The 23,673-nt window shown below is 47.8% G+C and overlaps 1 protein-coding gene across 4 annotated transcripts in view; it reads right to left on the minus strand.

Moving 5' to 3' along the window:
- Nucleotides 1-7,901: 7,901 nt before the first annotated feature.
- The window catches only part of TTC28 (tetratricopeptide repeat domain 28), a 511,170-nt gene continuing 495,398 nt past the window's right edge, over nucleotides 7,902-23,673 (minus strand). For 3 of the 4 annotated variants that reach the window (XM_050924018.1, XM_050924020.1, XM_050924021.1), the window contains 6 exons: nucleotides 22,903-23,134; nucleotides 22,353-22,429; nucleotides 19,661-19,684; nucleotides 18,676-18,805; nucleotides 16,544-16,651; nucleotides 7,902-14,857 (listed from right to left, as the gene is read on the minus strand). In XM_050924018.1, the coding sequence (XP_050779975.1) occupies nucleotides 13,233-14,857; nucleotides 16,544-16,651; nucleotides 18,676-18,805; nucleotides 19,661-19,684; nucleotides 22,353-22,429; nucleotides 22,903-23,134 (2,196 nt within the window). In that variant the 3' untranslated portion in view covers nucleotides 7,902-13,232. The remainder of the gene's footprint in view (nucleotides 14,858-16,543; nucleotides 16,652-18,675; nucleotides 18,806-19,660; nucleotides 19,685-22,352; nucleotides 22,430-22,902; nucleotides 23,135-23,673) is intronic. The other variant, XM_050924019.1, reaches the window with a different exon arrangement.

Consider the following 23,673-nt stretch of genomic DNA (forward strand, 5'->3'; position numbering starts at 1 on the left):
GGGGAGAGGAGCGTGCACCCTCCTGTTTGTTGATACAGAACATCGTGGTCGTATTGTCCGTCATGACCAATACACCTCGACCTGCTAGATACAGGCGGAATGACTGATGCTAGGTGTACCACCCTGAGCTCCCTGACACTGATAAGAAGACTGAGATCTGTCTGTGACCAGAGGCTCTGAGTCCTGTCGTCCCCCAGATGAGCTCTCCACCCCAAGGCTGATGCGTCTGTCACTAGCGTCAGGGATGGTTGTGGGGCAGCGAAGGGGACTCCTGAGCACACCTGCTGAGCGTCTGTCCACCACAGGAGCGAGTCAAGGATGGGGCAAGGCAGGGTCACTGTCCTGTCCAAGCTGTCTCTGGCAGGTCTGTACACTGATGCAAGCCACGACTGAAGCGGCTGAAGCCTGAGTCCGGCGTGCTGAACCACGTACGTACAGGCTGCCATGTAGCCGAGAAGTCTGAGACAATTTCTTGCGGTGGTGATGGGGAACTGTCTGAGTCCCTGGATTATGGCGTCGAGGGCCTGGAATCTCGCCTGCGGGAGGAATGCTCTGGCTTGGGTTGAGTTCAGAACTGCTATGAACTCTATCCTCTGGACCAAGGACAGAGTTGATTTCATCTTGTTCAGTAGGAGGCCCAGATTCTCAAAGATGGCTCTAATGAATGCCACCTGAGCCCTGGAGTGGCCTTTGATCAGCCAGTTGTTGAGGTCTGGGAACACCTGTATCTAATGTCTCTGCAGAAAGGCAGCAACGACTGCCATGCACTTGGTGAAGACTCAAGGTGCCACTGACAGGCCAAAAGGGAGGACAGTAAATTGGTAATGGGAACCATTAACCACAAACCTGAGGAACTTTCTGTGGTTGTGCCCGATTGCTATGTGAAAATACACGTCCTTTGAGTCAAGGGCAGCATACCAGTCTGCCGGATCCAGTGAAAGGATAATGGAGGTCAAGGAGACCATGCGGAGCCATAGTTTCCTCACAAACTTGTTGAGGTTGCGCAGGTCCAGGATAGGCCTTAGGCCACCTTTGGCCTTTGGTATTAGGAAATAGCAGGAATAGAAACCCTTGCCCCTGTGTTCCAGTGGAACCTCCTCCACCGCCCCTAGTACTAGAAGTGACTTCACCTCCTGAATGAGAAGTTGCTCATGAGAAGGGTCCCTGAAGAGGGGAGGGGAAGGGCGGGAGGGCACAGAATTGGATGGAGTATCCCCTCTCTACCGTGCGAAGCACTCAGCGATCTGAAGTTATATGGGACCATGCATGGTAGAAAGGGGATAGTAGGGAGGAAAAGGTAAGGCGAGGTGAATCCAGTCTCTGGTCTGGTACACTGTTCTCAACCGCACCTTCAAAAGGCTGGTTTAGGGCCAGAGGGTGGTTTGGGCTGGCCTTGATTAGCGGAGGAATGTTGCCTTCTCCTACCGCTCCCATTCCTCCTCCTAGAATTATCCTGGCGGTTCTGCTGCTGGAACCTTTGAAGAGGTTGTGAGCAGAATTGTCTCTGCTGTGTGGCAGGGGTATGCAAGCCCAAGGGTCTGAGGGTGGCTTGGGAATCTTTTAGGCTGTGGAGCCGTTTGTCCATCTTCTCTGAAAACAGAGTCTCACCCTCAAATGGGAGGTCCTGAATTGTTTGTTGGACTTCGTAGGGTAACCTTGAGACTTGCAACCAGGCCTCCCTACCCCATAGCCACCCCTGTCGCCATGACTCTTTTGGCAGCATCTGCAGCATCTAAGGCTGCCTGCAGTGAAGCCTGGGAGACTAATTTCCCTTCTTCCATTAAGGCGGTGAACTCTGACCAAGAGTCCGAAGGGATGAGCTCCTTGAACTTAGCCATGAAAGCACAAGTGTTATAGGAGTACCTGCTCACAATAGCCTGCTGGTTTACAACTCCGTATTGCTAACCATCAGTGGAGTAGATTTTTCTACCCACGGGGTTCAGGCATTTAGCATCCCTATTCTTTGGGGAAGGACCTTGGAAACCATGTCTCTTCCGCTGGTTAGCCACATCGATGACCAGTGAGTCCGGAGGCGGATGGTGGTAGAGATGCTCAAAGCCTCTGGAGGTGATGAAATACCAGCGCTCACTGCATTTGGCAGTGGGTGGCAGAAATGCTGGTGTCTGCCATAGAGTCTTGGTGGTGTCCACCACCGTCTTTATGAAGGGTTATGCTACCCATGAAGGCCCCGACAGTACTAGGATGTCCACCATGGGATCCGTGTCCTCAATTACCTCCTCAGTCTTGATGCCCAAACCTTGGGCAGCCCTGCGGAGCAACTGCTGTAGAACTCTGTTGTCCTCTAACACAGGAGCTATGGATGTCCCTGCCAATGCTTCGTCTGGCGATGAAGGGGAGGAAGCGTGTGCTGGTGGTGGAAGCTCCCTGCTGTCTGCCCAGGGTCACGTGACTCTTGGGGCAGCATTGGAGGCACTGAGGTACCCATGACAGTGCTGGGGCCGTAGGCATCATAGCCAACGTCGGCATCAGTCTCACCGGAGGGAGCTGCATTGGCACACTCACAGGAGCCGCCAGGGTCGAGGGGATCAGGCATCTGCACTGGCACCTGGGCTGTAGGTGCTTGCATCGAGATTGATGTCGACAACGATGCAGGTGTGGGAAACAGGTGGTTAGCCGTCGCGAAGGCCGGTACCAAAGCTGGAGCCAAGCACAGTGCTGGAGTTGATGACAGTGCTGGAGGGAAAGGCATCGGGTGTGTATGCACAGCGGAAGGCATCATGAAAGTGGCGGAGGTGACTGAAGACGTCACTGAGTGTGGGCCCTGGGTTCCTTCCTGGCTGTGGTGATAAGTCCAGAGAGTCCTGAAGGGCCACTGAGGCGAGTTCTGCCACTGTGGAGACCATGCTTGATGCTCCCTTCTGTCTCTGACTGACCTCGCTCTACGGTTTCTGCTCCTACTTGAACGATAGGAGTCGGGCTCAAACTCTGAGGTCTCAGACACTGAAGACCACGGAGAAGCCGATCCTCAGTGCCTCAAATGCCAAGAGTTCTGGGAGTGGGAAGGCTCTTTGTTGGAGCGTGTAGGTGCCAATGGACAAAGTGAAGGGGAGTGCCTCGACATCATAGCAGGCTTTCCCTTAGAATGCACTGGAGAATGGGGCTCCGTTGGCGCTGAGAACGGTGCCATCAAGTGGAGAAGATCTCTGGTGGCCTGGTACGCTTCCGGCGTGGACGGGAGCTGAAGCTGCTGCATAGGTGCCGGACTCGACTGCCTCACATGGACAGGAGTCGACACAGCCCTGGAAGGAGAGGCCGAGGAGTGATCTGCCTGGTGTCGCACTTCTCAAGGCTTAGCTGGAGGAGAACGGTCATCCAGCTTTTTCTTCTTTTGAGGCATCAGCGAATGGGAGCGGTGCCTACTATCAGATGGCCCTGTGAGGAGCTGTGGCGGTGCTGAGGCACAAGGCTGCCTCCATGATCACCTTCAGCCGCTGTTCTCCTTCTTTACATGTTCTTGGGCGGAACTCGCAGCAGATCTTGCAATGATCTTTCTGATGCAGGGCCGGCGCTACCATTTAGGCAGCCTAGGCAATCGCCTAGGGCGCCAGAATAATTGGTGGGCAGCATTTTGCCGGAGGGGGCAGCAGGCAGCTCCAGTGGAGCTGCCGCAGTGGTGCCTGCGGAGGGTCTGCTGTTCCGCGGCTCTGGTGGAGCTGCCACAGTCGTGCCTGCGGGCGGGCGGGCGGGCGGGCGGGCGGGCAGATGGTCGGCTCCTCGCGCGGCTCAGATCATTATACATGGTTTAAAAGCAAGTGTGTTTAATGATTAATTTGCCCTGGCATTCGCGGCCAGTACAGCTACTGGAAAAGTCTGTTAACGTGTCTGGGGATGGAGCGGAAATCCTCCAGGGACATCTCCATAAAGCTCTCCTGGATGTACTCCCAAAGCCTTTGCAAAAGGTTTCTGGGGAGGGCAGCCTTATTCCATCCTCCATGGTAGGACACTTTACCACGCCAGGCCAGTAGCACGTAGTCTGGAATCGTTGCATAACAAAGTATGGCAGTGTATGGTCCTGGTGTTCGCTGGCATTCAAACAACATCCGTTCTTTCTCTCTCTGTGTTTTCCTCAGGAGACTGATATTGTTCCTGGTCACCTGGTTGAAATAGGGTGATTTTATTAAGGGGACATTCAGAGGTGCCCATTCCTGCTGGACTGTTTGCCTGTGGCTGAACAGAAATGTTCCCTGCTGTTAGCCACATGGTGTGGGGGAGGGGTGAAGCGATCATCCCAGAGAATTGGATGTGTGTGTGGAGGTTAGTTGGGTTTGTGCTGCACATTAACTCGAAAACTGCAGCCCCTCCCCCCTTTTCAATGGCCAACCCAACGGCTGCTTCGTATGGGAGCTGATGATAATGGCTACCAATTGTAATGCACCGTCTGCTGCCAAAAGGCAATGAGCTGCTGCTGTGTAGCAATGCAGTACCACATCTGGCAGCACCCAGGAGACATATGGTGATGATGAACGGAGCAATTCCATGCTTGCTGTGGTATGTTATCTGTATGGGTAACCCAGGAAAAAAGGTGAGAAATGATTTCTTGCCATTGCTTTCATGGAGGGAGGGGGCCCGACATTTACCCAGTACCACCAGTGACAATGTTTTTGCCCCATCAGGCACGGGGAGCTCAACCCAGAATTCTAATGGGCGGCAGAGACTGCGGGAACTGTGGGATAGCTACCCACAGTGCAATGCTCCGGAAGTTGACCCTAGCCTCAATACTGTGGACGCACTCCGCTGAGTTAATGGTCTTAAGTGGGGACACACACATTTGACTATAATATTGATTTCTAAAAAATCAACTTCTATAAATTTGACCTACTTTCATAGTGTAGACATAGCTTTGGACACTGTTGTGGATATACATCCCACTGACTTTGTCTGGAAGGCTAAGAGAACAATAAAGTGCCCAGCAAGGGCTGCATTAAGCTCTCAAGCTTTTACTATTTTCCTTTAGGTGGTTTTCAGAATGTAGGCTGACTGTGGTATGCTGTTGCAACTTTCCCCACATATGGGCACCATTTGTCTACTCAGCTAGCTACAGGAGGTCATCTAGTCTAACCCCCTGCTCAAAGCAGGACCAATCAATCCCCAAAAAGATTTTTGTCTCAGATCCCTAAATGGCCCCCTCAAGGATTGAACTCACCACCGTGGGTTTAGTGGGCCAATGCTCAACCCACTCAGCTATCCCTTCCATGCAGGCGCCATCCTGTAGGCTCCACAACTCAGATACGGACTCAGTACCTTATCTGCTGTAGCTGCGTATAGAGCTGCTGACTCCGTAGGAATTTCAGTTTCTTAATGAAAATAATGTTGGTTGGGCTTGCCATTCTTGATTGTGGATATAACATTTTTAAAGGTATTAGCACCTCAATGGCTCCAGGCTATTTGCAGCAGAATCTGCACCTTCCAAGAGATGGAAACACATTTCATCTGCAAACTGAGAAGTTAGTAGAAATATCCTACGACAGATTTACAACATGATTACAAGCCTGTGCGTATGCGTTATTAAAGGTTAAACAAATGGAAAGTTCTCTCATTTTGTGAGCCCTGCAAAAAACTTGCTAATAGGTATATTAGGCTAGATTTTCACCTACACTAAGAACTGTGGTGGGTGCTGTCTGGGATCCGGTTATGGTTCCCTGATTCTGTGGACAGGTCTGTGTCAGCTCTGGCCTGGCTTGAGTTGGAGCAACTTAGTGGCTGCTCTAATTTATGACAGTAGCATCTATCCCCCAGGGGTCCATAGCCCGGCTGAAAATGGCTGAATGGAGTGGAACACAAGGGGGCAATGGCCAGGATGGTTCACCCATGAGTCTGCCCTGTATCAGTTGAGAGCACTGGGGAATTCTCAGCTGGCCAGATTCCAGCTCCTTTGTCCCACATAAGCAGTGCAAAAGAATCAGGTCAGAGAAAAGGAGCCAAACGCATTAGCCCCTGCAAACCCAGACACAAAGGGAGGATAAATTAAATTCTTCTCGCTTGCTTGCAATGAAGGAAGAAGCATTTCCCAAATTAATAATGTTTCTCCCAACTGGAGTTGCTACAGAATATCAGGCATGTCTGAAATTCTGGACTTTTCATACACCAAACTGTGAATCTAAAACTACTTTTATAACAATCTCAAAGTTAGTGTTTGAAAATAGCTGAGCATTTAAATGTGAATTTCCAGTCTTCTAAAGTTCAGACACTACATTGGGCTCATAGCCCATCTCACCATCCGCCTAAAAGGTATATTATTCTTACACCTTTTGAACATGATCATCAGCATGGAAGCTGGTGGCTTTACAAGACTGTAGAGAGATCAGTATTCCACTAAAAGGAAGAATTCTGTTTTCCTGCCTTCACTAATTCTGCTACTGTGTGTGTTCTTGATGATTGGCTTCCAAGACAAAAGGATGGGTTTATTACCATATAACATCAAATATGGTCATATAATTGACTGTAAATAAGAACGTAGCATTTTCTAAATGTAGCCATTTTCCCTTTTATGTCAAAAGACTAAAGTTATATGTTTCAGCAAATAGGCTACAACATTGAGGTGTGTGGTTCAGATGCACAGAGAATGTACTATATGTCGGATTCTGGGAAAGGCTGCACTGGCTTTTGTCTAAATGCCAGTGTCCCTGATCATCTACTTTTGTCCCATGGAATGTAGTTGGACAAATTCAGATATTAAACTTTCAGCCAAATCCCTGATGTTTGTCCAGTGGTGCAATGAGATATTGCAGTGGTTGGCACTCTAAAAATACATCTCTGAATGGAATAGACACAGTATTCCTTATGCATCCGTGAGGAGGTGCCACCAGCTTAGGAACAAGAATGAGGCAGGCCAATAGGAAAAAACGGGAGCTATCTATCCTGTTGTTAACACTCTGCTCATCACCATGGAAATATGGTGCTTGGCTGACAGGGCAGGAGTGCAATCAGAACTTGCTCCTGGGAAAGCTCCTTCCAAAAGGTGAGGAGTTAAGTGGTAACCAAGCAGCCTGTCCAAGCAATGCTACCACAGGTTAATTTGCTAATTCTTGCCAGGTGTTGGAGACCCTGAGGGTGAGAGAGCTTGGTGTTTCAGGTATTTGGGCGAGGCCTCTTACAGTCTGTTCTGCTTGTACAACTAGAGTTCGCACAGATAGCTGAGCGATAGGCCCCACAGATGTTCTGTTCTGCTTGTACAACTAGAGATCACACAGATAGCTGAGCGATAGGCTCCACAGACACACCTTACATACAATAAAAAGGCAAATTCTATTTATTGCCTGCTGCCCATGTCGTCACAGCATCTAAGCAGTAACTGCCCTTACACATATCACGGTGAAAGTCTAGCTTAAACCAAACAAGCTTGTTTAACTCTGCCCTCTACCACAGCTCCAGCAGACAAAGAGGCCGGGGGTTATATCACCCCCTCCACTTCTCATTGCTGCTGGCAGAAACAAGGAAATTGTGCATATGTTGGCTCTACCATCTCTGCTGGTGGAAGAGGAAGTGTCCATATCATTATTTCTCTTCCTGATTGGAGTACTGTCTTCTACAACAGGAAGGAAAAGGAGCGGTCACTAACCCTCCCATTGCCACACTAGTAGACAGTCACAGTTGTGATAGTGTTGGAACTGGCCGCTGATGTTCCGTAGCCACAGCATGTAAATTATTGCATGACAAATGTCTTATTTGGAGTCTGAGGATGAAGGTAGTTAGCAGTTGTCCATGGCCAGATATCTGGTGTAGGGAAGTCAGAGGACTAAACAATCCATTAGAAATGTGATCCTAGGACACAACACTGAAGTACTGAGAGAACTCATGCTTTAATAGACACTGGAATCACAAAGAAAGAAGGCCAAATGCCCTAGCAATTTCAATAAAAATATGAAATTCTTTTTACATGGTAAATTTTGTAATATAAAATGTTTAATGCTGTCTGGAAACAGAGTTTTAATTTACAAAAAAGTCCATATAGGCCAAACATGGCTAATACTGCATACAAGGAGAGTGAGTGCTAAAGAGCTGCTGCATGGGAGAAGGGTCTTAGCTGACTAGTCCTCCTTGAGTTACCATCTTCAAAGTTCTTTTGTAAGATTTCTGCAACATAAGGGCCCAGTTCACAATACACATGTACAGCCTTTCTGGACAACATGGCAGACGAGATTCACCCACGAAAGATCATGCTCCAAAACATCTGTTAGTCTATAAGGTGCCATAGGATTCTTTGCTGCTTTTACAGTATTCCCCTGTTTACTGAAATCGCTCAAATTCATTGTCACCCAGACTCAAGTGACCAGTGCTTCTTAAATGGGCATGCAGATTTTCTGCAAGCTTAGTACCTACCCTACAGCCTAAAACAGATGGTACCAGCTGAAGAGAAATGTCGCTGAGGGGTAGGATTCATGGTTGGAGTGTCCCCTTAGCTACCTTTACCTCAACAGTTTCTCAATATGAACCTTTTTGTTTCCTTGTTTAAATAAGGGTCTGATAAAAAGGAGAATCAGCACCTGGCTAGAGTTCAGGCCACCTTATGAAATCAGGACAGAATTTGACTTTTGGCTCTTTCCATTTATCTAAAGACAATCAACAAAATATTCATAATTAGTATTTCACACAGTAAAACATACTAGGCAAAACGAAACGAAAATATATTCTATTGCCTTGGGATATTTTTTGCATGTGGGAGGTTTATCGTGAAAGTGGATAATACCTAGTTCTTATTGCTCACTGTATTAAGCAGCGTCATCACTTGTACCATGCACAAATACGACGACAAATGCATGTAACTTTCACAGAAGGGATTCTAATATCAAAAGGAGAAAAATGGGTTATTTTTACTTCCTGAATTTTAACACATAAATGGCAAATCTGATCATTTCTCATCTATGGGGCAGGGAAGTGAGGTGTAAGGGTTTGTGAGGTGTCTCCCGCCCAAGGAGCAGGCAGGAAGTGTGTGATGGTCACAGCTCTCAGTAAAAGCAGTAGAAGTGCCACGTGTCCACAGAAATGCAATCCCAAAATCATTCATATTTATACACTACCAATTCCCCAAATACTGAACTTTCCTTTTCTCTGCACCCTAATCACTCTCCTCTTTAATACATTTTTACTGATCCAGATTTTCTGAAAGTTCAGTTGCTAGTAAGAAGCCCACTGGAGGCGTGAAAATAGGCTGTACCAAAATGGCAGCTTTTGAACTGTATCAGTTCTGTATGATTACAGCTCCATGTATGGAACATATATTGGGGGGATTTCTGGCATGTCATGCAGCACAGCAGGGAGTATGTGCTGTCATGTAAATGAAAAGCTGCCCACCTCCAATCTTGATATTTCTAAGATGAAGTACTAAAATGGTAAAGTTGATTAGAACTGGAGTGGAACCTATGGGGTCTCTCAGTGGCTTGAACAAATGTGGCCAAATTTATTTGTATCAACATCGTCATCATTTACAAAATTTCTTAGCTGTTGTACTGACATATTTCTTCCATTTATTCTAATGCTTCTGGGCTAATTAAGAAAGGATAACCCCTCGGGCCAAACTGTCACATAGGAAGCTGCAGGCAGTGATGGTGTAGTCGTGCTGGTCCCAGGATATTAGAGAAACAATGTAGGTGAGGACGTACTGTTTATTAGACCAACTTCAGTTGGTGAGAGAGAGACGCTTTCAAGCTACACAGAGCTCTTCAGGTCTGGGAAAGGTATTAAGGCTATGTCTACACTGCACTTTCGTTGGTAAAATTTTGTAGCTTGGGTGTGGAAAACCCCCCCACATCCTGGGGCTAGGTCTACATTGCAGCAGCTATAATGGCGCAGCTGCACAGATGCAGCTGTAGCACTTCAGGTGAAGACATTCTAAAGCCAACAGGAGAGAGCTCTCCCATGGGCTTAATAACTCCACCTCCACAAGAGTTGGGAGACGTTCTCCCGCTAACATAGCCTGTCCACACTGGTGCTTAGGTCGATATAACTTACACCGCTCAGGGGTGTGGATTATTCATACTCCTGAGCCACATAAATTATACTGAAGTAATTTGTAGTGTAGACGTAATCTGGTTGCAGATAGTTGTAATAAGCCACAAATCCAGTGTCTGTTTCAGACCAGTATTTTCCGTGTCTAGGAATGTCATGAATTTAAGGTCCCAGGCTCATCTTTTGAATTACCTCATCTAGTGTACTAAATGCCTTAATAACAATTACAACTACGTGGATGAAACCAGACAATCACTATGCTTCTCAATGAACTCACACAGGAAAATAACGGATTAAAAAACCCTGTCATCTGTCAGTGAACACTTTTCAAAGGGATCGCTCTATATCTGACCTATCATCCTCATCTTCAAAGGAAACCTGCACAACATTTTCAAAAGACAAGCCTGGAAGATTAAATTCATAACTTTGCTAGACACTAAAAATCCTGAACTGATCAGAGACATTGGATTTATGGCTTATTACAACCATCTGTAACCCACTAACCCCTCTTTTTGTGCTACGACGGAAGGGTTGTTAATGGGCCACTTCACCATGAACAATACCTTAAAATATGTGCTCATTACTTATGCTAAACTGTCTAGTCAATCTTGTATTTAGCTGTCATAGTCTTAGGTCTGCACTTAAAAACACTGCAACTGTGCCTCTGTAGCACTTAAGCGAAGACGCTCCTACGCTGACAGGAGACGCGTCTGCATAATTAATCCACCTCCGAGAGGTAGTAGCTCTGTCAATGGGAGAAGCTCTCCCATCGACATAGTACTGTCTATGACGGGGTGGAAGGTTAGTTTGGTATAACCATGTCTCTCGAGTGTGGATTTTTCACACCCCTGTGTGAGGCTGTTATACCCATATAGGTCTGTAGTGTAGACCTGGCTTTCATAGCTTTCCCAGACTAGAGGAAGAACTCTTTTTAGCTAAAAAGCTTCTCTCTCTCTCTCACCAACAGAAGTTGGGCCAATAAAACATATTACAATCACCCACATAGGAAGCTGTAATGCAACAGCCAAATAATTTGCATCTAGTAAGAATAGTATTAGATTTAGCTTACTGTTTTGCCACATTTTCTAATATGTGTAAGTGGAGCATTAAGCTCTTCCTGGTCTTTTGCACTGAGGGTTTCATGATCATCCCTCTCTCTATTAACTGTCTGCATGCACATCCCTTGACACATGGTATCTGTAGTGCTTGAATTTAGTTTCTTCTGCAGTTGTGAAACATTCCTCTCCAAACCATAGGGTTTTTAAATGCTAATCAGGGCCAGTATTTTATATTACAGCCATGTAACATTAAATTGGGAGAATTTAATACTTTGTTCAGCTGTAGCACCTTTCATCCAGGATTTCAAAGATCATCACAAATGTTAAGACCTAGAGCTTCAAAAAGGGGCCGGGTGACACAATTTTATGCAACTACAGCGATGCCCAGCTAGAAGCCTAGCCAGTTGATTGCACCCACAAGCCATGTAGATAGGCCTCTACTACAGAGCACAACACCAGGAGCTGAGCTGAAGTCTAACTAAAAATCGAGGCCTAATTAATTAAGCCTCACAACAATCCTGTGAGGTAGGTAGGTAAGTATTACTACCCCCATTTGACAGATGGGGGTGCTCAGGCACAGAGGGGTGAAGTGACTAGTTCAAAGTCTCACAGTGAATTGGGGAAGAGTCTTTTGCAGAAGCCAGGTGCCTTCACTTTGTTCCTTGCTCTAAGACTCTCACAGCACATTGCCTGTGTAATACTTTGCTTTGAGCTAGATGTGCAGTGTGGCTGAGTTCATGTTGCTATGTATGTCCTGGTTTCAGAGCATGTAAATTCAGTCTTTGTTACATTAACTCTGTGGTTTGTATTTAACTACCTTCTTTAAAAACAAGTGTCCCCAGCCTGATTCCCAACTGCCTTAGCTCCGCCTCACTGTGTGATGGCTGTTGCCCAGCCTGTCCTCCTCTCCTAGCTACAGGAGTGCTCCTGGCTTTCCCACTTGGCCCAGGGAGAAGGCGTTAACAGACCCAGGTGCATAGATTTTAACGTGCAGTCAGTTTGCGCTTTCCATCCCACGTGTGGTCTGTTTGCACAAAGACACAGACCTATTTAATTTGTATATATTGGCCCTGAAAGCAAGATAACAGAGAAAGGGATTGTGGGATTCTCCATGGGAAGAGGATTGGGAAGATCTAGCAGTAATGGAGAGAGCTCCTTGAACATGTGATCACTAGATCACATGTCAATATCCGATTTTCGCATGCTGAGGAGCTGCAACTGCGTAACCCTCTCTCACAATTCATTGTGCATCTGCCTCTCATTTTCAGAGTTAAACAGAAAAGTTCTGTGCTGACTAGCTACCTGCCGATATGAAAAACTTACCCTTGTAAAATTATGTGCAACAAAGGTACCACTTTGGAAAACCAGAACTTGCATCTGTCACTCTCATGCTATTCAGATTTGGGATTTTGTTCATTACTTACCAAAATGTTCTTTTGGGGTCAGACCGATCTATGGAAATTTCAGCCTAAAAGGCATTTCTTCAGAAAAAGTTAACTGAAAGTGGAATTAAGAATGGAACATCCCTTTCTACTTTATCGGCATGTCACCAGCACAGCACCAGAATGATGTGTTGTAACCGCCAATACAATGTTGCCAAGGAGTTGTACATTGTTAGCATTTTCTCAAATATGCTTGCATTTGGCTAACAGCAATTTCACCTAGTTACATTATCATCTACTCCCCCTGCGCAGCCCCTGGAAGCATAAAAGCAATGGCTTGTACTTCTGCTCTGTGTGCATTATCCTTGTGGCATAAAATGGAAGATTTGCCTCGTCTCACCTCCTTCCCCAATCTCTGGATACGTATAAATTGTGTATAAAAATCCAACTGTAAACATCCTTTCAGCATAAGAAATACATGTAGGTGGTTTAAAGGCTAACATTTTGTGAACAGACATACAGATTAATTGGATTTGCTGCTGCACAGAATTAGCTGTGTATGCTACACAAAACTGTCATCAGGTGCGTCTGGCCAAAGTACTGACAAGAGGAACTGAAACCTATTTGCATAAGGCCCTTGTCGTACATTGCAATTCACTGTGCCAGGCTAATTTGTCTCATTACTCCGCACTGCTAATCATGGGGTGTGACCATGGCTTCTCGGGTAATATTCTGTGGTTTTGTATTGATCAAGGCAAGTGGGTAGATGCAAATACTGAGAACCTTTATGTGATTGCAAGTTGAATCAACTGATATAAAAGACATTTCAACATTTGGAGGAAGGGAAAAATCTCCCTGGTGACAAAAATTTATAACCATTCCCAGATGGCAGCCTCAAGGGGCGTACTGTTCCTGGAATGCTATTGGAAGGTGGAGAATGGGATGAAGTCACTGCATTGGTAGTTTCAGGGCGCCTGTGTCCATTTGGAGGATTCTTTTGTGGAGAAGCAAGATGTTGCTGAATAGACAACTCCTTAAGTTCCAGCTTGTCTGCACTTTCGTCTTTACTGTGCCGTGGAGATAAGTTTAGCAAGCTGAGAACATCTCTCTTAGCAGTCATTGTTCCAGGAGCTCCTCGGAAAATCTTCATGGGGCCTGTGGAATGTTGGGGAGTGCTCTGCCAAAACATTTTCAGGTTGTGGATGGCCTGCACCTTTTCATCGATGGCAGCCATTTTTAATTTGTCTATATCTGGGGCATCAGCTGGGCTGGAGCGAGCGGAACCAGCTGAGGAGTATGAGAGAGCAGGAGAGGGGGTGCTTCCCGCAGGAGACTGATGCCCTGAGCTTGGGGAGATATTTCTGGGAGATTTAGAAATATGGGCACTGTAAGGAGAGCTAGGGTACTTGAGTTTAAAGTGAGGGTGTTCAGTTAACGAGCCATGAGAGTCAGAACTCGGAGAAGGCTGCCCACTGTATGGGCCTGTGTCGTCTTTGTTGGACATCTCCGATGTTGTGGGGCTGTTATAGCCGGAACTCACTTTCTGAAGGGATGAGCTCCTTGTTGGAGGCTTTGGTTTAATTGTAACTGGTGAAGGATGACTCCTCTGACTAGAGCTCAGTGGCCTACTGAACGCGCTGGTCTCTGAGGCTCTGAATACAGGAGTACCAGCTGCTGCTCCATCTTCCGAGTTCTTCTTCTTGCTCATCTGACTGCCGCTTCTTTGAAGACGTTCAACAGCAATAAGGTGACTTTGAGTCTCCTCCAGAATTTTCTGAGCCAACTCTTGTGGATCGAGTTTTGGGTTGTTCTCCTCTTGGGATTTGACAGTGCTGTCAGTTTCAGTGCTAGATTGGTCAGATTCTCCAGTATCAGAACTTGCAAGTTTTCCAACTTTTTGGAAAGGTGAGTTCGGACTGGGAATAAGAGTCATTTTAACAGGGGAATTTGGAGTACTTATGCTCCCTTTGGAACTGACAGAAACTTTAATCCCTCCAGATTGACCAGTTTTGGATTGTTTGTGATCAGGGGAAAATCTTGTTTTTATATTTTCTTGATAAGTTGCCATAGGCTCACTGCTGATTATAGAAAACCCTTCATACTCCTCATTGTCTTTGCTGGCTGCAGCAGTGGTCTGTGGAGACAGTTGGCTCCGTGGCACAGAAGACCTTTGCGGATAGACATTCTTAGGCCTTTCATAGTCCTGTCGCCCCCTGTGCCCTGCACCTTCTGATGTACTATCTGGCTTGGAAACAAAACTCATTGAAGAAGCGATAGAGCTCAGGCTGTACACAGAAATGGCGTCTGATGCAATACTGTCTGGACAAGTAGGAGAGAAGGGAGGGTTCTGATAGCCCAAAGGCATTGGGTTGGAAATGGACTGAGCAGAAGCCAGTGATTCCAGTGATGAGGAACTGTCCAGGCTAAGACGTTTGGGTAACTCTGTAGAATCTAAATAAATGAAAACAGCACTTATTACAATGAAAGCAAGTGGTACAGTATGTGCACTCAGTCTCACTGCTACGATCTAGTCTCATCTGTTTAACAACTCCAGTGCTGCTTCCACTACACAATTGCTAATTATGTGAGAAACATAATGTATGCATCCCAGGAAAGCTGCATGCAGAAACTCAATGCTTCTACTAAAAAATAACTTGGTAGAGTTGATATTTTAGTCCTCCAAATCATCTCTTTATATAAGACTCCAACTGCCAGCAGACCTGAATTCTATTCCTAATTCTGGCATCGACTGGTTATGTGACCACGGGCAAGACAAAACCTCAGTGCCTCGATGTCCCTGTCTGTGAAATGAGGCTAGTATTTCCCCTTTCTTGCAGAAGTGCTGTGAGGTCTAATCCATTAACATTTAAAAGCATTTTGAGATGCTTGGAAGGAAAGTGCTGACTCATAGAATCAGAGGGTTAGAAGAGTATTGCTGAGCACTCTACAGCTGTGGTCATAGGACCGTGGCTATGGCAGGCTCACTTAGGACAAAGATCTAAACATGCTGCTCGTGCAGTCACCTTACTCTAGCTGCCTCAGTCCTATACGGTACCATAAAGGAATGAACAAATCCAGTTTGCAGCCATCGTAGGCGCACAAGGCACTAGTGTGAGAGCGACAGGACACGAGACTGTTGAACGAAATATCAAACCTTGCACTGATGGGAGACCTAGTCAAACCCAGCTCAGGTCAGGAATGAGCTGGTATTTGGTGGAGCTCAATCCTGGTCCTGGTCTACAAGTATCCACAGCACAAAAAGATACAACCGCAGTTTGCAGCCCTGTTGGCAGACTTAGTTGAGTGAAAGGCCAACTGACGGAAGCTAAACTCCCCTCTCATCACTGAGGCCATCTCTCCAGATTGTAGCTGAGGCATGTTGACAGGTGACAGTCCATACTGCCCTTATGGCCTCTGTTTTATATGACTAGAGGACTTCAGTGCTGTCCCAGCACTAATTCATATGACAGAGCAGTAGAAAATGGGTGATGCCCCTGAACTGTGTAAGGGACACAATCCATATTCGCTTGACTGACAGCAGCTCTCTGTTTGTAGAGAGCTGAATGCCCTTCAGTTTTACTCTAAAGGAGATTTAGCTCCAGGGGAACTAGTGACTTGATGAATCATAGAAATTAGAGATGGAAGTGACCAACTCATTTCCCAAATTTTCCTCAGACAGAAATCTCTCCAGATTTTCTTTTGCTCATCCACACCCCGTATCTTCTGCCCAATCCTAGCCCATTAAGTGTCCCCTTCCCCCACATGTTATGCTTAGTTCAGTGCATCACCCTGGGCCTCAGACACCCCACCCATAGTATTTGCCAGATAAACTCCCTCTCCTCCTTAAGTCCCCACTTCTCAATGTTTGCAGTGAGTCTTATAGTCAGAGCAGTGGTGGAGAGCTAGCTGCCCTGCTTCGGGCCTGTCTAATCACACAGGGAGCTCTCTGGCAGACCACTCACAGGCTTGGGAAGTGCCACACACCCCGGTTCATGAGAGGAGTAAAAAAATTCACAGCAACTGTGTGAGATGCTTTCCTTTGTGCAAAAGATAATAATACTCCACCTCATTAGATACCATCATCCTGCAGCCATCAGCTGGAGCAGGAGCAAATAACGTCACAGCAGGTAGCCTTACCAAAAAGTGCCAGCAGGGACTGGAGAGCAAAGTGCATGGTCCTCCTATTAGCTTGTTTCCCAGTTTTCAGTATCACCTCCTCCTGCCCAACTTCACAAAGGTCAAAACCTGCAGGAGAACACAGAGCAGAAAACCATTTCTCACCCAAAGATTCAGCTTGAACTGGTCCCAGTAAATTACTGATGCTGCACATAATCCCTGTAGAGCAGACAGACACGAGGACCTTGCAGCAGCCTCACTCAGTGCTGTCTCCTCTGTGCCAATGTGCTGTAGCTGCCTGGTTAGTATTTAATATTTCTATTCCGGTAAGTGCCCACGTGTCCCACTAATGATTGGGGCCTTACTGTGCTGGGTGCTGGTCAGACACATAGGAAGATACAGTCCTTGCCCTGAGGAGCTTACCTGGGCAGGATGGAGGAAAGAAAAATAACCAAATGTGTTCTATTTTATAGATATATATACTAGCAAATGTTTTCCTGATATTTATAAACAGAGTCAGTGCTAATTATGCCCCATGTGCCCCCTCAAGCAGTCACTGACTGGCTGATCTTTTAGAGGGATCGTAGCAGCAGTGGGTCTATGGAGAGGGCAGTGGCCTTGGGCCTTAGTGCAGGGAGGGGTCAGGGCAGTCTGGAGAAGGCATGAGAAGCTGATGCATGGAAGGATGAGGCTGGAGGGCAGATAGGAAGGCAGTGGCTTATCTTTGTCTTCTTTTCACTCCATTTCCCTCTAAGCAGCGGTACCCTCTCTTTGACTACCTACTTACATACCCTTGCCAGAAAACGGGGCCCAGGCAAAACTGGGCTGCTCTCAAATCAAATGGAAGTTGCCACTTGAAGTCAATAAAACCCAGGTCCTGCTGAATGAGGTGGTATTAGGGTGCAGAAAGAAAGACACACACACACAAAACTCCCGGGGGGAATTTTGCACCACTGCGCAATGCTGAATTTTGCAGAAATTAACATGCACACAGAATGTCCCTTCCCACACAGAAATGGACTGCAGTGCTGCTAGCCACCACTAGGGGCCACTGGACTCAGCAGAGCCCAGCTGGCACATAAAAGACATTGCCAGGGAGAGAGAAAGGGAGCTAGAGTTCCCAGCATGCCCTGAAGGAAGGAGGGGGGTATGCAGGAAACTCTGTGCAAGCCTGGAATCGAACATCAGGCTGTTTCTGTTCCCTCTGGATCCCTGGGCTCTGGGGGTTTCAGGGGTTCGAGTGTATTGATTGAGAGGGCCCCTGCAGGTGGGCTCTGGGAGGGAGGGGGCTTGGGTGTATTGACTGAGAGGGCCCCTGCAGGTGGGCTCTGGGAGGGAGGGGGTTTGGGTGTATTGACTGAGGGAGGGCCCCTGCAGGTGGGCTCTGGGGAGGAGGGGGCTTGGGTGTATTGACTGAGAGGGCCCCTGCAGGTGGGCTCTGGGGGGGAGGGGGTTCGGGTGTATTGACTGAGAGGGCCCCTGCAGGTGGGCTCTGGGGAGGAGGGAGTTCGGGTGTATTGACTGAGAGGGCCCCTGCAGGTGGGCTCTGGGGAGGAGGGGGTTCGGGTGTATTGACTGAGAGGGCCCCTGCAGGTGGGCTCTGGGGAGGAGGGGGTTCAGATGTATTAACTGAGGGAGGCCCCCACAGGTGGGCTCTGGGGGGGAGGGGTTGTGGGTATCTGGCCCGCAGCTGGGCCTGGGTGGGGGGAAGGAAGGGAGGCAGAGAAACAGGAACTGGGTGGTCATAGGGGTTTCTTTAACTCTCTACTCCTGGAGGAATTTTTGTATGTCTGTATTGATATAGACATACTTGCTGACAGGCATTTTGAAATAAATTACCAAAATAATTGAATCTGGCGTGATTATGTAGTGTTATTTTGACAAATAAAATCTGCAGAATTTTTCTTTTTTTTTTTTTGGCGCAGAATGCCTCCAGGAGTAACACATACACACAAAGTTCTCCATGTGGCAAACACACAGGGAGAACAATCTCTGCTCACAGTGATTGGAGGAGGATTCACTGGGCCAGGCAATGAGCAGCTGGGCCATCATGTCCTACATACCAAATTATGTAAGCAGTGAAGGTGCTTGTGAAATATAAGGTGTTGGATGGCCACACCACACAGCGGCAATAAAACAAGGAAACATCTTACCTAAGGCTGCCAGAAACTCGTGGCATCCAGGAAGCCTCCAGAGCTGGACACTGATGGAGACCTGTATCGGTGCAGAGGAGAAATCCTGCTCCTTCTCTCCTGCTTGGAGTTGAACCAAGACCTGATGTAGCTGAGGATGACAGAACAAACATCAGCCCCTCCATATCAACCCATTCACCTCCTGGCTGACGTTCCCAGCCGGTGGGGTCACACTCAATTTGCCACTGTCCTGGATAGTCACTAGTCAAGGTGCTGCCCAGTCCTGAGAAGAGACACCCAAAGATCACACTCTGAATAGAGGGAGTGGCCCTGGACATTCTGCTGGGAAGACTCCAGCAGGGACACGTGAACCCGTGAGGTGAGCTAGAGTGGGGCTGTTGCCAGAGAAAGGGCAGGAGGGAAGCACAGTATGAAAACTGCAGGAAGAAAGAAAAGGAAGAGGTGCTTAGTGGCTGCTGATGGCCACTCAAAGGCCATTCTGTAACTGGGCTATTTGATTGGGCGTGAAGCCAAACCCAGGAACACCCCATCTGCTCTAAATGAGACAAAGTCAGTCATGTGAAACAGCCGAAGGTTTCCCACGTTTCCAGGACCTCTAGGAAACAGTTTGTCAGCTGAGCCCAAGAGACAGGAGGGCTAGGGTGAGAGCAAAGCACTTTGTTACCAAAACATGAGCTGGACAACCAAGGGGCATGTTCCCCCTCTCGCACCCCCATGGAACTGCATTCACACACATAGGGGAAGGCCTGGGTGAGGAGGAGGGAGAAGGACAAAACCCCACTCCCAGCCTCAACTATACTACGCCTGCGGCACAGGCCCAACACCACAATGTCCCTTCTCCCCATTAGCAGTAATTAAGCAAATCCCAGGCCTAAAAATTTGGTGACTATTAAACTGTAACCAAGGGAAATGGGGCTGAAGAGTTTTCCAGAGCCCAGGGCTTGCCTCTGCACATGAGTAATGTTCCCTGCTGTGTGGTACTCACCATTCCCACCATATTTTTAACAGCCTTCAGGTCGCAGATAAGAAGAGAGAAAAGGAGAGAAGGAAAGAAAGAACAAACATGGGTTATTCTGCATGATGGCGTGCGCATGGCATGAAGCCCTGTAGGGCTAAGTAGATTATCACAAGCCAGCCCCCTCCTGCAAGAGGCACAGCACAGAGCAGGGGAGAAGGGACAATGAGGGTTGGGAGTGAAGGGACCAAACAAGCAGGAACAGGCAGCTCGAATCTGGAAGTCCCTAAGCTGCTAAAACCAGAGCTGGCAGTTCCCAGGCAGCTACAATCCTGCCAGTGAGGAGATGAGTCCCATCCATCTTTTGACAGGAGGTGGAACATAAACAACCTTCCTCTAGTTTCCTTTCAGGGGCTGTTTACTGGTATTTGATGCAATCTATACTCCCTAGCGTTCCCACTGCATGTGCAAATGAAGATTATGGCCCTTATCTCTTCCATAAAAAATACACACAAGCAGCCCAGAGAGAAGGGAGCACGCTCACTGCTTTGCTGTTCCCAGGAACACTTTCCCCTCCTCAGATACTGCAGTGAACGCAAGTCAGGGATGAAGGCAGCAAGCGTCACGGCAGCCTTGAAATCCACCTCCAGAGAAGCCTCCCCGCAAAGCAGCACCACCTAGGTCCCAAGCCAAAGGGTCTTTTCAGTATGTGTGACTTTTAGCCCTGCGGGGTGCGCGGAGAGGAGAATGGACGCTGCAGAGGGAAATGTTTGTGCTGTTTCAAATGCTGGAGCTGCTCTTTTAGAATTAAACAACCTGACTGAGGAACAGAGCAACTCACACAAAGCAGCTTCACCAGAGGCACCTGGTCTCTGAACACAAAGAAGACTGGATGGAGCAGTCACCCAGTAGCCAGGTCATACTGGCCTGGGCAAAGTAGAAACCATTGTCTCCTTAATGATAATGAATGCTCAGTACTTACCAACCCCCGTGGAGGGAGGATCACTATCCCTGTTCACAGATGAAGCAGCTAAGACAGAGGTCTCAGCACCACAAGGTCATAGTGAAAATGTCATGATCTGAGCCCTGGTACCAGAGGGTGGTAACTTTGGGATGTGGCTGAAGCAAGATTGCAAGAGATGGGACCCAACCTTCCTGACCCAGTTCCTGAGCCTGACAGGGAAGCTGGGGAAGTAGCATTACAAACTGGCTGCCTTCCTCTCAGATTGTGGGGGGCAGTATGGTTCTGGGCTTTGCATTTCAAGGAGCCTGGCTTCCATCAGCCCCTGTACCCAGGCGTGGTGTCTGCTGTATTTTCACATTCATACAAAAATCCTGGGCAATGCCAGGAGTCCCTAAGGGAAAGGGATGATAGAAGATTCAGGAGAACAAGACCTGCTCCATCTATACCACAGAGGCATAAGCTGGAGCTGGGAAGGAAATAGTGTCAATGGGCTGTGGCTGTCAATTGTTTCCCTGTGGTTTTCATCGACCTGTAGGACTGGAAGGGACCTCGGGACAATTTCTGGGGGGATGGGCTGCAACAGAGGGGAGAGCTAGGCTGAAGAAACCCTAATTTCCTGCCAGCACTATTCTTGTCTGGGGCTTGGCCTGCACAAGAACATCTACAGAAACAATGCACATCTCCTCTGCTATTTGCTGCAGCAGGCAGCTGGGGAAACTGAGTAAATCATCTGTTAGCTGCATGCAGCCATCTGAAGTCTGCTTTTTCTTGAGTGATTTAATTGTCTGCAGCAAGAACACAAACAGGAAACAGTCATGTGGACATTTTTATAGAGAATGTGGGATTGTTGTCCTTTAAACTACCTGTTCCATTTACTCTGGGATTCCCTCCTAATGGTTGTCTGCACAGCCGCAGCACTGGCAATGTGATTCCTGCACAGGGACTCTTGGCCTGACAATCCAAAGGAAGCCCTCTTAGCTAAAGTGGGAATGCTTGACAGAGAGGGCACAGGTCCCAGCTGCCCACTGAAGTATTTCTCCAGAAAACCTGATACCGGTGGTCAGGAAAAATCTGTGCAAGACACGGGGATGGTGAGCTACATGCCTGTTCACAATTCATTGTGTGCCCACCTGCTGGGGCAGACAAACGGCCTGGTCTGAAGAGCACTCAGGGGATGAGGAACATGTTGAGGCATGCCAGCCATGCCGAGGGCACAATGATAGAGAGCTGGGTTGGGATGGACAGGGTGAAAGAGTAAGGAAGGCTGGGGTAATGGAGTTACAGGCAGCAGTGCATTCCCACACAACAGCGGATCTTACAAAGGCTGGAAACTTGTTTGGCAGAGCTGCGAGCTGCTCACAAGTAACAGCACAGGTCTGAGCGGCACTGGACGAAGCATTAGGGAATATCCTGAAGGGAACAGCTCAGTACAAGTTTTTAGGGTGATGGGCTGACTGGGACCTAATCAAGTTTTCCATCCCTCAGTGCTAGGATCCCACCTTCCTCAGCTGTACCGTACAGCACGTCTGGTGTGCATGTCACATGCTCTCTGTTCTGTCACTGAGCTGAGAAGTCCAGCAGTGTGCCTGCCCCCCATGTGCCAAAGCATTCACTCACTCAAGCAGACAAGAGAGACAGTTTTTCAACTTTGGACACAAAAGCCACTCTGTCTATTTCGCTCTGCTAGTAGCTCTGGACTCCTTTACTCTAGGAAGAAGGATTTGAGGCATGGTGCTGTAGTGTCACCACCCTACTCACCCGGTTGATAAGCTGTTCTCCAGTCTCTGAAGCAGTAATAAGTTTGCAAAGTGCCTGAAGTGCCGGGTTAGGCAAACCTGAAAAAAATCAGAAACCATAAAGTTTGTTCAAACCTGCCTCTGAATTGCCTGAGAGAAACCATCCCAAAGCAACACATGGGCCCAGCTTCCCATACTAACAAGGGCTCCTGAAAGGGACTGTGGTTTCTACAAACAGTAAGGATTTTACAAGCTTTGCACCTGATGAGCGAACTCCCATCTGGGAGCAGGGACAGAGGAACAATAATGCCCTGGCTCCTCGGGCATTGGGACCAGAGGAAAATGAATGGAATCTGTGGCTGAAGCAGCCATGTTCTCACTGCAAAGCCTGCTTTAGGGCTATGCTGGGAGCAACTGGTCTTACCTCAATCCCATTCTGTGATTTTACTTAGTCCCTGTGAAAGCACCAAACAACATCTGAACAGCGAGATTTCCCACTCCTCCCATCCAAGAGGCAGCAGGTGGACAAGAGCCTATGATGATGTCAGAGCCCCCTGTGGCCTGTTCCTTACCTAGGAGGGACTGGATGGTGGTGCTGCATTGCTGTAGCCGTTCACCGGGGTCTGAAGTTGGGAAAAACACTGCAGCTGGAAGACCACTCGCAGGAGGGTCAAGTCGAAACCCCACAGCAGTCAGTAGTGCCTGCCAGCCTGGAATGCCGCCAACTTTATTCTCCACACTCTGCTGAGAGGTGTACATGGAATTGTGCTGCCCGTTCTGGATTCGCTGCAGCGACTTCTCCACCTTCCGGGACAAAAGACTGCATTAGCTTATTCTGCAGAAAGTTTATCATTAAGCCTTTCCTCGTTCTGCAGTGTCAGGAGCAGAAAGGCATCTCAGGTCAAGGGGTGGGCTGGGTGACAGACTATATGGCAATCAGCCTCAGACAGGAGTGGTCAGGGCCCTTTGGAACTAGAGACTCCACTAATTCACATAGAGCTGTAAAACGAGAAGTCAGGCAGCATCTTGGACGGATGGGGGCCATGGAAAACTAGGCTACATGTCTGACTGGGAGGAGAATCTGCCCATTTTCCAGCCTATCTTGAAGGGATGATTCCCCATAAGCCAGGTGGCTGTATTTGTCCCCACAGAAACACCGAGTTATGGTTTCCAGCCTCTTGGGTCTGCTGCTGACTACCAGGTTATCATGTTCCATGTGCAGACTTACCACTCGGATGGTAAATAGCAAATATAGAACCCTCCTCCCTTTCCAGCCTGATGCAGCTGGGATCATCATCCTCAGTCGACTAATGCTGCCATTACAACATGGACATTGCCCCTAA

Source organism: Gopherus flavomarginatus, chromosome 15 (assembly GCF_025201925.1).
Source record: "Gopherus flavomarginatus isolate rGopFla2 chromosome 15, rGopFla2.mat.asm, whole genome shotgun sequence".
Lineage (NCBI taxonomy): Eukaryota > Metazoa > Chordata > Testudines > Testudinidae > Gopherus > Gopherus flavomarginatus.